This window comes from Salmo salar, chromosome 18, assembly GCF_965601325.2.
Source record: "Salmo salar chromosome 18, fSalSal1, whole genome shotgun sequence".
NCBI lineage: Eukaryota > Metazoa > Chordata > Actinopteri > Salmoniformes > Salmonidae > Salmo > Salmo salar.
This window is the reverse complement of record NC_138308.1, coordinates 34117501-34131232: the sequence shown is the minus strand read 5'-3', so window position 1 is coordinate 34131232 and position 13732 is coordinate 34117501. Positions and strand designations below refer to the sequence as shown.

Here is a 13732-nt window from a genome sequence, read left to right as displayed (position 1 = left end):
TTCATTATGATATAAAAGACAAAACGGATCCTATATCATCTATCCCACTCTGAGACGCTTTGTGAATACTGGTCTATGAAGTTGAAATGTCGGCCATTGCTGTCCCGCTCACTCATGTTCTTCACAAGGTTTTACCATCCAGAACCTCATTGTCCCTTTTCTTTGTCATCAACAGGGTGTCTGTACGATGACGACAGCCTTCCTTCACTTCTTCTTCCTGGCGTCGTTCTGCTGGGTCCTAACGGAGGCTTGGCAGTCCTACATGGCCGTCACTGGGAAGGTCCGCACCAGGCTCATCAGGAAGAGGTTCCTCTGTCTGGGATGGGGTGAGTGTCTCTGTCTCTGTCTGGGATGGGGAGAGTGTCTCTGTCTGGGATGGGGAGAGTGTCTCTGTCTGGGATGGGGTGAGTGTCTCTGTCTCTGTCTGGGATGGGGAGAGTGTCTCTGTCTGGGATGGGGAGAGTGTCTCTGTCTCTGTCTGGGATGGGGAGAGTGTCTCTGTCTGGGATGGGGTGAGTGTCTCTGTCTCTGTCTGGGATGGGGAGAGTGTCTCTGTCTGGGATGGGGAGAGTGTCTCTGTCTGGGATGGGGAGAGTGTCTCTGTCTGGGATGGGGAGAGTGTCTCTGTCTGGGATGGGGAGAATATCTCTGTCTCTGTCTGGGATGGGGAGAGTGTCTCTGTCTCTGTCTGGGATGGGATGCGGTGAGTGTCTCTGTCTCTGTCTGGGATGGGGAGAGTGTCTCTGTCTCTGTCTGGGAAGGGGAGAATATCTCTGTCTCTGTCTGGGATGGGGAGAGTGTCTCTGTCTGGGATGGGGAGAGTGTCTCTGTCTCTGTCTGGGATGGGGAGAATATCTCTGTCTCTGTCTGGGATGGGGAGAATATCTCTGTCTCTGTCTGGGATGGGGAGAATATCTCTGTCTCATGGGTCATGACTCTGAAATGTCTTGGTCTCTCTTGGTTAGTAGGTCTGTTCTTTAATGCGTCTATTTATCTCTCTGCCCCTCCCTTTTCTCTTCATCTCTCTCTTCATCTGGGATGGAGTTGTCTCTGTCGTCCTCCTATCAGCTAGGTTCTGTGTTGGAGTCCTGATGTGCTCCCTCCATTCCAACTCTCCTAGGGATCTGTAAATGGACTTCCCTTGGGAAGTGTGTCTCCTGGGTCTTGAGAACAGAAAGTTTTGGTTTCTCTGTTATCTGTATCTGTCTTTGGATCTCTCTATATATCTGTCTCTGTTTCTCTCTCATCTCTCTCTCTCTCTCTCTCTCTCTCTCACTCACACTCTCCCTCGGTTCTTTGAATGTCCCTATTTCTCTCTTTCACCCCCCTTTTCTCTTCATCTCTCTCTCTCTCTCTCTTCATCTGGGATGGAGTTGTTTCTGTCGTCCTCCTGTCAGCTAGGTTCTGTGTTGCAGTGCTGATGTGCTCCCTCCATTCCAACTCTCCTAGGGATTTGTAAATTGACTTCCCTTGGGCTGTAGGGAGATTGACTAGCTAGCCTGGTGGTTGTTTCCTCATAGGAGTTCACTAGGACATAGCTGATAGCTAGGATTTAACCAAGGCCTCTGCAGTGTTTTAGCACAGCGAGGCTTGTGTTGTTGTTGTTGTTTTTCAGGGTACAGCTAGCTAAACGAGAAGACTAAGTGATAAAGGAAAGTAGTGTATGATTGATTATTATTAAAGTATGTCTATATAGATATACATCAGGCCACAGAGAAAGAGAGAGAGAGAAATAAAGAGAGAGAGGGAGAGAGAGAGAGAGAGAGACAGAGACAGACACAGAGAGAAAGAGAGAGAGAGAGAGAGAGAGAGAGAGAGAGAGAGTCTAAATGTAAATGATAAAACTGTGTGGTCTTGGTGGATGTTAGTAGGTTAGATGTTGTATGATCATGTTAGGTGAGAAGGAAATATATGACTTGTATCTGTGCTGTATCTGTTGTCCTGTCACTGCACAGAACTTCATATGAGAGGATGTCTCTGAGAACAAATGACAGTAAACTCATCCATTGTAGCATTTCTGTAGCTTCATCCATTGTAGCATTTCTGTAGACTCATCCATTGTAGCCTCTCTGTAGAATCATCCATTGTAGCATTTCTGTAGATTCATCCATTGTAGCATTTCTGTAGACTCATCCATTGTAGCCTCTCTGTAGAATCATCCATTGTAGCATTTCTGTAGACTCATCCATTGTAGCATCTCTGTAGATTCATCCATTGTAGCATCTCTGTAAATAAAAATTCAAAGGCACTCGCACATCTGAGCAATCTTATTGCAGGTGCATGGCAACAGTTGAACAAGAAGAAGGAAAAAGGAAACCGCACACTGCTCTTGATAGTATCACTGATCTTTAATAAGCTTTACGTACCGGCCTCACGGCCTTCATCAGAGCTTTACGTACCGGCCTCACGGCCTTCATCAGAGCTTTACGTACCGGCCTCACGGCCTTCATCAGAGCTTTACGTACCGGCCTCACGGTCTTCATCAGAGCTTACGTACCGGCCTCACGGCCTTCATCAGAGCTTTACGTACCGGCCTCACGGCCTTCATCAGAGCTTTACGTACCGGCCTCACGGCCTTCATCAGAGCTTTACGTACCGGCCTCACGGCCTTCATCAGAGCTTTACGTACCGGCCTCACGGCCTTCATCAGAGCTTTACGTACCGGCCTCACGGCCTTCATCAGAGCTTTACGTACCGGCCTCACGGCCTTCATCAGAGCTTTACGTACCGGCCTCACGGTCTTCATCAGAGCTTTACGTACCGGCCTCATGGCCTTCATCAGAGCTTTACGTACCGGCCTCACGGCCTTCATCAGAGCTTTACGTACCGGCCTCACGGCCTTCATCAGAGCTTTACGTACCGGCCTCACGGCCTTCATCAGAGCTTTACGTACCGGCCTCACGGCCTTCATCAGAGCTTTACGTACCGGCCTCACGGCCTTCATCAGAGCTTTACGTACCGGCCTCACGGCCTTCATCAGAGCTTTACGTACCGGCCTCACGGCCTTCATCAGAGCTTTACGTACCGGCCTCACGGCCTTCATCAGAGCTTTACGTACCGGCCACACGGCCTTCATCAGAGCTTTACGTACCGGCCTCACGGCCTTCATCAGAGCTTTACGTACCGGCCTCACGTCCTTCATCAGAGCTTTACGTACCGGCCTCACGGCCTTGTAGCATCTCTGTAGACTCATCCATTGTAGCATCTCTGTAGACTCATCCATTGTAGCATCTCTTTTAGAATCAACCATTGTAGCATCTCAGTTGACTCATCCATTGTAGCAGCTCTGTAGACTCATCCATTGTAGCAGCTCTGTAGACTCATCCATTGTAGCAGCTCTGTGAGGATGCGATACTGTCAGAAACAAGGGTTTGTTTTCAATGAAAAGTATGAGTCAACAGTTCTGAAACTTATGTGAAGAACCAATACAATCCTCAAGCATCAACATTACATGTTGTTTTTGTACTACAGGTGTTCAGTATAATCTAACGTCTCTGTGGGGTTTAGAGTTTATAGTAACAATTGATTTGCTCGTCTTGTTCAGATTGTAAATATTAGCTTCTTTTTTTTACAGTAAATCAAGCAGCGTTGGTGTGTGTGCTTAGCGTGTTTACATGAACGTGTGTGTAGATCAGATCTCTGGAGGCTAGGTGATTTATGCCATAGCTCCATACATTAGGAGCCCATTTACCTCTTCAGCACTGGGAGAGACGAGTTGACGACCACAAGGTCTCTGCACCCACCTCCAGGAAGTGTGACTGCATCAGTAAATCACATCTGTCTGTCTGTCTGTCTGTCTGTCTGTCTGTCTGTCTGTCTGTCTGTCTGTCTGTCTGTCTGTCTGTCTGTCTGTCTGTCTGTCTGTCTGTCTGTCTGTCTGTCTGTCTGTCTGTCTGTCTGTCTGTCTGTCTGTCTGTCTGTCTGTCTGTCTGTCTGTCTGTCTGTCTGTGTGTGTGTGTGTGTGTGTGTGTGTGCGTGCGTGTTCCCGGGCCATGCCGAGAGGGAAGGTGTTTATATTCCAGGATGGAATGCAACAATCCATAACAGAGATCCATATTGAGGTGGTGTAGAGGGGGAACAAGCCCCATGTACTAGAGAGAGGGAAACCCACTGTAGACTCTCATAGGGATTGTTTTCATTGTGTTACTGTGTGTGGAGGTAGCACTGCTCTTAAAGCTACAATCCTACATTCAAACAATAACAAAGTGGTCACCCCTCCTCTGTTCTGGAAATAAAAAGTTGAGTGATGGGTCTGAAGAAATGTACATTCAAATTCATAGATGTAGCTACTGATGTAAGGACTGACCATCCATGAAATCAAGTTTTGAAATATCGTTTTTGGGGCGGCAGGTAGCCTAGTGGTTGTGTCAGTAACCAGAAGGTTGCTAGATCGAATCCCTGAGCTGACAAGGTAAAAATGTGTATATATCATTCATTTATAAAACCAAAAATGGATCTAGCAACTAAGGATTCTATCTTTAAATCCACTATGCTTCTTATCATGACTGGAGTTCTATCTGCAGAACACTGCCTCTATGGAGCGAATGATGAAGGACATCACCTGCATGACGGCTGGACGATGAAACCCAGAACTACCTGTCTTATTGTTCATGTATTCATTCTTCTCTTTTTCAGGATTACCTGCCTTAGTGGTTGCCGTCTCAATGGGATTCACCAAAGCAAAAGGCTATGGGACACCCCAATAGTATGTTTTTTTTCTCACTTCTTTCCGCCTATGTGTCTCCTTGGTAGTTATGATATTTTGGTAAAGATTATAATGTATAACATGTGGCATTTGCTCATGGTAATCACTGTCTATATCCCAAAATACAATTATTTTCATTTGTAAAGCCTCATACTAATTGTGTCAATGGTAATTTAAATCAGAAGAGTTTCATTTTCAGAAATGTTGGTAAATGAGCTTTTATTGCTTAAAGAACTTATGAAAGAGATTGGTGTGTTTTTTCACTATCTAATCATGGCATGGGCTTATTGAAATGCAAAGGGGAGCCTCACACTCTAGGAGTTTAATAACCAATGTTTCTTCATCAGAGCATAATGACAAACACTGCGGGTCACCACTTTATATACTTTGAAAGGACACACACACACAGGTGTCTGTCATCAATGACACACACAGGTGTCTGTAATCAATGTATTTGTTCCAAATTTATCACATGATGCTTTCATTTCAGAGAGACTAAGAATCATGTATTTTTTACTAAACGCTATATATCCGCCTCACTCAGAGAAATAAGTACTTCTACTAGGTGTTACACAGTCAAATGTAACAAACAACTACATTTTTAATAAAGAACTTTACAAATGTTACACTTGTGACATCAGTATTACAAAAAAGAAAAATTATAATAATAATATTGCTTCTTTAATCAGAACAACAGTTTTCAGCTGTGCTAACATCATTGCAAAATGGTTTTGTAATGATCAATTAGCCTTTTAAAATGATAAACTTGGATTAGCTAACACAACGTGCCATTGGAACACAGGAGTGATGGTTGCTGATAATGGGCCTCTGTACGCCTATGTAGATATTCCAATCAGCCGTTTCCAGCTACAATAAAAAATCTGCCGTTTCCAGCTACAATAGTCATTTACAACAATGTCTACACTGTATTTCTGATCAATTTGATGTTATTTTAATGGACAATGGCTTTTCTTTCAAAAACAAGAACATTTCTAAGTAACCCCAAACTTTTGAATGGTAGTGTATATGTAAAACATTTACATTTGACATTTTAGTCATTAAGCAGATGCTCTTATCCAGAGAGATTACAGGTAGTGCATTCATCCTAAAATAGCTAGGTGGGACAACAACATATCACAGTTAAAGATATTTCTTTCCATCTAAACAGCGGATATATGTAGCGTTTTGCAAAAAAATATTGTTTTATTTCACATCTAAAATCTATGAATTAAAAAAATCTGAGAGCAGTAATATATTAAACACACATGAAGGTACCCACATGCAATGATTTCTGATGAAAAAACACTAATGTGAAAACTTCTTTAGCTAGGCTAGGGTGAACCCTACAAACCTGACAAACCCCCAAGACAACCCCAGTGGGCATTTTAAAAGATTCTGACAATCCCCCATTTCCTCCTGAGTTGTGTCCCAGCTGAATACTAGTACATAAACAATGTTTAAAACTCTCGTTAGCATTTTATTCCCCAGTAAAACTTTCTGAAGCAGAACCACAGCATATGCTAGTACTCCCTTTACACTGGAGGATAACACAACTGTATGCAGCTGTGCACCATTAAGTTGATGTGATTCTGGGGTTTCATTTCTTTGTGGGAGTTGGTTCGCTAGCTGATGTCTTCTCTTCTCCTCTCCGCTCCTCTTCTCTTCTCTTCTCCTCTTCTCCTCTCCAATCCACTCCACTCCTCTTCGCTTCTCTTCTCTTCTCCTCTTCTCCTCTTCTCCTCTCCGCTCCTCTCCAATCCACTCCACTCCTCTTCTCTTCTCTTCTCTCCTCTCCTCTCCTCTCCTTTCCTCTCTTCTCCTCTTCTCCTCTCTTCTCCACTTCACTTCACTCCTCTCCACTCCTCTCTTCTCTTCTCCTCTTCTCCGCTCTTCTCCTCTCTTCTCCTCTCCTCCTTTCCTCTCATCCTCTCTCTACAGCTGCTGGCTATCTCTAGAAGGTGGTCTCCTGTATGCCTTTGTTGGACCGGCAGCAGCAGTGGTTCTGGTATGTATTATAGTATTACAGTACTGCTGATTAAAGTACATATTATAGTATTACAGTACTGCTGATTAAAGTACATATTATAGTATTACAGTACTGCTGATTAAAGTGTGTATTATAGTGTTAGTTTACAGCTGATTACAGTGCATAGTATAGTATTACAGTACTGCTAAATAAAGTATGTGTTTTATTATTACAGTACTGCTGATTACAGTGTGTTTTATAGTATTACAGTACTGCTGATTAAAGTACATATTATATTATTACAGTACTGCTAATTAAAGTAAAGTGTTACTTTACAGCTGATTACAGTGCATAGTATAGTATTACAGTACTGCTAAATAAAGTATGTATTATAGTATTACAGTACTGCTGATTAAAGAATTATTATAGTATTACAGTACTGTATTAGAGTACTACAGTACTGCTGATTAAATTATGTATTATAGCTTTACAGTACTGCTGATTAAAGTATGTATTATAGTATTACAGTACTGCTGATTAAAATATGTATTATAGTATTACAGTGCCTATCTGCTCATTAAAAGGGAGAAGGCTTGCAGTATCATTGTATGTTTAGGTTTAGTACTATTCAAGGTTGAAGGTGTCTTAATTATCCCATACATAATATTGGTTTGCAGGCAAGATTAGCATACAGTACATACAGTACATACTATCACATATAAAACATAGATACGAACATAGGCTACTCATTCGTTGCCTTGTTGGTTATTCATGTAAATGTACATTTTGTAAAACTGTGTGTTGCTGAAAGAAAGGTCAATTCTTAGTATTTACTACAAACACTGTCCTCACTCTTAGAAGAAAAAGGTGCTATCTAGGACCGAAAAGGTTTTTGGGGCTGTGCCCATTGGAGAACCCTTTGAAGAACCCTTTTGGGTTCCATTGAAAAAACCTTTCCGCAGAATGTTCTACATTGAACTCAAAAGGGTTCTACCTGGAACCAAAAAGGCTTATCCTATGGGACTAGCCGAAGAACCCTTTTGGAACTCTTTTTTCTCTTTTCAAACTCTTTTTTGCTAAGAGTGTAGCCTCCTTCCAAAATCTTGACATTTTTCATCAAAGCAGTAAGCACTGATTAAATTACATTCAAAATACTTGATTTATTCCACAAGGGGCAATTATTGCAAATCTGATGTTACAGTGTTGGAGTTACTGTTTGTCTAAGGAGGTGATTTTGCTTTTGAAAATAACCGCAGCTGCTGTCAGACAGACAAAGCCTCCCTGAAGGCTCTTGTGTTGGATTGAGGGGAACATAGAGGTCAGGTCTTGCGAGTTAGTAAATGTAATGTCAATGGCATGAGTAAGCCACACAGCCCTAGATGTCACGTTACAACAGAGGAGAGGAAGAATAGAGGAGAGAGACCATAATAGAGGAGAGAGACCATAATAGAGGACAGAGATCATAATAGAGGAGATGGGTCATAATAGAGGAGAGAGATCATAATAGAGGAGATAGATCATAATAGAGAGAGATCATAATAGAGGAGATGGATCATAATAGAGGAGATAGATCATAATAGAGGAGAGAGATCATAATAGAGGAGATGGATCATAATAGAGGAGAGAGATCATAATAGAGGAGAGAGATCATAATAGAGGAGAGAGATCATAATAGAGGATAGAGATCATAATAGAGGAGATGGATCATAATAGAGGAGAGAGATCATAATAGAGGAGAGAGATCATAATAGAGGAGATGGATCATAATAGAGGATAGAGATCATAATAGAGGAGATGGATCATAATAGAGGAGAGAGATCATAATAGAGGAGAAAGATCATAATAGAGGAGATGGATCATAATAGAGGAGAGAGATCATAATAGAGGATAGAGATCATAATAGAGGATAGAGATCATAATAGAGGAGAGAGATCATAATAGAGGAGAGAGATCATAATAGAGGATATGGATCATAATAGAGGAGAAAGATCATAATAGAGGAGATGGATCATAATAGAGGATAGAGATCATAATAGAGGAGAAAGATCGTAATAGAGGAGATGGATCATAATAGAGGAGAGAGATCATAATAGAGGATAGAGATCACAATAGAGGAGATGGATCATAATAGAGGAGAGAGATCATAATAGAGGAGAGAGATCATAATAGAGGAGAGAGATCATAATAGAGGAGATGGATCATAATAGAGGAGAGAGTCATAATGGGGGGCATAATAGAGGGGGTCTATCTGAAATGTATTTATTGAAATGTAATTACTGAAATCATTTAAAAAAATGTAAATGTAAATGGAAGTGATCCCAATCCTGCCTTGTTCCCCCTCTATGAAAATGTAAATGTCACCCTTCAGACCTTGACAGTGTCCTCTTAGTCTAATGGAGTTGGGTTAGTGAGTGGGAGAGTCAGGTCTGATTCCCACCAGTTAAACTGCTTTTCTCTACAAACAGTGGAATTTGAGGGAGTGTAACTATTTTCATTCGTCTCTGGGATTCAAACAAGCGACCTTTCGGTTACTGGCCCAGTGCTTTTAACTGGTAGCCTACCTGCCGCCCCATATGACTAAATATATTCAGGTTTCCTCTCAGGTATATGACTAAATATATTCAGGTTTCCTCTCAGGTATATGAATAGATATATTCAGGTTTCCTCTCAGGTATATGACTAAATATATTCAGGTTTCCTCTCAGGTATATGATTAGATATATTCAGGTTTCCTCTCAGGTATATGAATAGATATATTCAGGTTTCCCTCAGGTATATGACTAAATATATTCAGGTTTCCTCTCAGGTATATGAATAGATATACTTTTTTCTTTACATAGTTGAATGTGCTGACAACAAAATCACACAAAAATAATCAATGGAAATCCAATTTATCAACCCATGGAGGTCTGGATTTGGAGTCACACTCAAAATTAAAGTGGAAAACCACACTACAGGCTGATCCAACTTTGATGTAATGTCCTTAAAACAAGTCAAAATGAGGCTCAGTAGTGTGTGTGGCCTCCACATGCCTGTATGACCTCCCTACAATGCCTGGGCATGCTCCTGATGAGGTGGCGGATGGTCTCCTGAGGGATCTCCTCCCAGACCTGGACTAAAGCATCCGCCAACTCCTGGACAGTCTGTGGTGCAACGTGGCGTTGGTGGATGGAGCGAGACATGATGTCCCAGATGTGCTCAATTGGATTCACGTCTGGGGAATGGGCGGGCCAGTCCATAGCATCAATGCCTTCCTCTTGCAGGAACTGCTGACACACTCCAGCCACATGAGGTCTACTGTAGCATTGTCTTGCATTAGGAGGAACCCAGGGCCAACCGCACCAGCATATGGTCTCACAAGGGGTCTGAGGATCTCATCTCGGTACCTAATGGCAGTCAGGCTACATGGAGGGCTGTGCGGCCCCCCAAAGAAATGCCACCCCACACCATGACTGACCCACCGCCAAACCGGTCATGCTGGAGGATGTTGCAGGCAGCAGAACATTCTCCACGGCATCTCCAGACTCTGTCATGTCTGTCACATGTGCTCAGTGTGAACCTGCTTTCATCTGTGAAGAGCACAGGGCGCCAGTAGCGAATTTGCCAATCTTGGTGTTCTCTGGCAAATGCCAAACGTCCTGCACGGTGTTGGGCTGTAAGCACAACCCCCACCTGTGGACGTCGGGCCCTCATACCACCCTCGTGGAGTCTGTTTCTGACCGTTTGAGCAGACACATGCACATTTGTGGCCTGCTGGAGGTCATTTTGCAGGGCTCTGGCAGTGCTCCTCCTGCTCCTCCTTGCACAAAGGCGGAGGTAGCGGTCCTGCTGCTGGGTTGTTGCCCTCCTACGGCCTCCTCCACGTCTCCTGATGTACTGGCCTGTCTCCTGGTAGCGCCTCCATGCTCTGGACACTACGCTGACAGACACAGCAAACCTTGCCACAGCTCGCATTGATGTGCCATCCTGGATGAGCTGCACTACCTGAGCCACTTGTGTGGGTTGTAGACTCCGTCTCATGCTACCACTAGAGTGAAAGCACCGCCAGCATTCAAAAGTGACCAAAACATCAGCCAGGAAGCATAGGAACTGAGAAGTGGTCTGTGGTCACCACCTGCAGAACCACTCCTTTATTGGGGGTGTCTTGCTAATTGCCTATAATTTCCACCTGTTGTCTATTCCATTTGCACAACAGCATGTGAAATGTATTGTCAATCAGTGTTGCTTCCTAAGTGGACAGTTTGATTTCACAGAAGTGTGATTGACTTGGAGTTACATTGTGTTGTTTAAGTGTTCCCTTTATTTTTTTGAGCAGTGTATATTCAGGTTTCCCTCAGGTATATGAATAGATATATTCAGGTTTCCTCTCAGGTATATGAATAGATATATTCAGGTTTCCCTCAGGTATATGAATAGATATATTCAGGTTTCCCTCAGGTATATGAATAGATATATTCAGGTTTCCCTCAGGTATATGACTAAATATATTCAGGTTTCCCTCAGGTATATGAATAGATATATTCAGGTTTCCCTCAGGTATATGAATAGATATATTCAGGTTTCCCTCAGGTATATGACTAAATATATTCAGGTTTCCCTCAGGTATATGAATAGATATATTCAGGTTTCCCTCAGGTATATGAATAGATATATTCAGGTTTCCCTCAGGTATATGACTAGATATATTCAGGTTTCCCTCAGGTATATGAATAGATATATTCAGGTTTCCCTCAGGTATATGAATATATATGTGAAGGTATTCCTTCTCTATGAACAGGTCAACATGGTGATTGGCATCCTGGTGTTCAACAAGCTGGTCTCCAGAGACGGGATTCTGGAGAAGAAGCCGAAGCATCGAGCTGGGTAAGAAACCACCTACAGCAAAGATATAGTATCTCTATTCTATTATATTTCTATGACCTGTAGTATGTCTGAAGCAGCTGGGTAAGAGAGCACCTACTTATAAAATACATGGTGATACACAACAAAGACAGACAGCAACTAGTTATGCTTCCTTAATTAGTTATACTTCCTTATATGGACATTGAAACACTCCAGGTTGGCTGGAGGGTTGACTGTATAGCTCTCCTAAGATCTTCAGTGGTCTACTTCTCCAGTCCTTTAGTGTACATAGTAGTCTGACTCCCCCTCACCACACATTCACACAGACCCTCTGGATGTCTTCATTTTCCAAATGGAGATTAGGCCTCGTTCCTTACTCTGGCTGATGGGAGAACATTAGAGGCATCAACATAAAGAGGTCACATCTCTCTGGGGGAGACGGAGTGTGTGTGTGTGTGTGTGTGTGTGTGTGTGTGTGTGTGTGTGTGTGTGTGTGTGTGTGTGTGTGTGGTGTGTGTGTGTGTGTGTGTGTGTGTGTGTGTGTGTGTGTGTGGGGGGGCTGGGGAGAGACAGGGGGAGACGTGGCAGAATCAGTCCATAATGAAAATTGTTTAAAACGCTCACCACCCACAGGTCCCCAGATTGGCCCTGAGTACTACTAACAAGATACAGAGTTGGAATGCGTTATTTTCTGTCGTCTGGTTTATACTTGGTCTAACAACATGTCTGTAGACCACTAGAATGTGACAACTGTCCACGGACAGTCCTTAGATCTACTGTAAACCAGCCTTATGTCATCTTGTCATGTGTTTAAAACACTTTGTCCCTGCCTGACTACTACTAGTGTGATAGAGAAAGTTGGGATGCCTTTCCTAGTGATGTTTTTTCACTAAGGTCATTTTATGTGGTCATCTTGATGCGTGATAATCCCAAAGCCCTCTACAACACCCACGTTAACACTGGCCATGTCTGTCTGGAAACTGCTAACACGAAAAGTTGTGGGTGCTACTGTTTTTCCTTAACCCTTGTGTTGTGTTGAGGTCTGTGGGACCCATTTTCAATGTTTACTAAAAGAAAAATGCAATTAATTATTTTTTCAATCTGGACTCTTTGGCCTTGGCTCAGTTTCTGTGAAGAACATGTAAAAGAACACATTTTCATTGAGTGTACACTGTGTACCCCCTACACATTTATATTTCATATGAGGTGTTCTGGTCTACCGGACCCCCCTACACATTTATATTTCATATGAGGTGTTCTGGTCCACCGGACCCCCCTACACATTTATATTTCATATGAGGTGTTCTGGTCCACCGGACCCCCCTACACATTTATATTACATATGAGGTGTTCTGGTCCACCGGACTCCCCTACACATTTATATTATATATGAGGTTTTCTGGTCCACCGGACCCCCCTACACATTTATATTATATATGTGGTGTTCTGGTCCACCGGACCCCCCTACACATTTATATTACATATGAGGTGTTCTGGTCTACCGGACCCCCCTACACATTTATATTACATATGTGGTGTTCTGGTCTACCGGACCCCCCTACACATTTATATTACATATGAGGTGTTCTGGTCTACCGGACCACCCTACACATTTATATTACATATGTGGTGTTCTGGTCCACCGGACCCCCCTACACATTTAAATTACATATGTGGTGTTCTGGTCCACCGGACCCCCCTACACATTTATATTACATATGAGGTGTTCTGGTCCACCGGACCCCCCTACACATTTATATTACATATGTGGTGTTCTGGTCCACCGGACCTCCCTACACATTTATATTATATATGAGGTGTTCTGGTCCACCGGACCCCCCTACACATTTATATTACATATGTGGTGTTCTGGTCCACCGGACCCCCCTACACATTTATATTACATATGTGGTGTTCTGGTCCACCGGACCCCCCTACAAATTTATATTACATATGTGGTGTTCTGGTCCACCGGACCCCCCTACACATTTATATTACATATGTGGTGTTCTGGTCTACCGGACCCCCCTACACATTTATATTACATATGTGATGTTCTGGTCCACCGGACCCCCCTACACATTTATATTACATATGTGGTGTTCTGGTCCACCGGACCCCCCTACACATTTATATTACATATGTGGTGTTCTGGTCCACCGGACCCCCCTACACATTTATATTACATATGTGGTGTTCTGGTCCACCGGACCCGAGGG

The 13732-nt window shown here is 43.0% G+C and overlaps 1 protein-coding gene across 5 annotated transcripts in view; it reads left to right on the top strand.

Annotated features, from left to right (window-relative positions):
* Positions 1-13732, top strand: part of LOC106560286 (adhesion G protein-coupled receptor B3) — a 352944-nt gene that overhangs the window by 311670 nt on the left and 27542 nt on the right. For all 5 annotated transcript variants that reach the window (XM_082964912.1, XM_082964910.1, XM_082964911.1 and 2 more), the window contains 4 exons: positions 176-326; positions 4636-4705; positions 6644-6710; positions 11449-11534. In XM_082964912.1, the coding sequence (XP_082821038.1) occupies positions 176-326; positions 4636-4705; positions 6644-6710; positions 11449-11534 (374 nt within the window). The remainder of the gene's footprint in view (positions 1-175; positions 327-4635; positions 4706-6643; positions 6711-11448; positions 11535-13732) is intronic.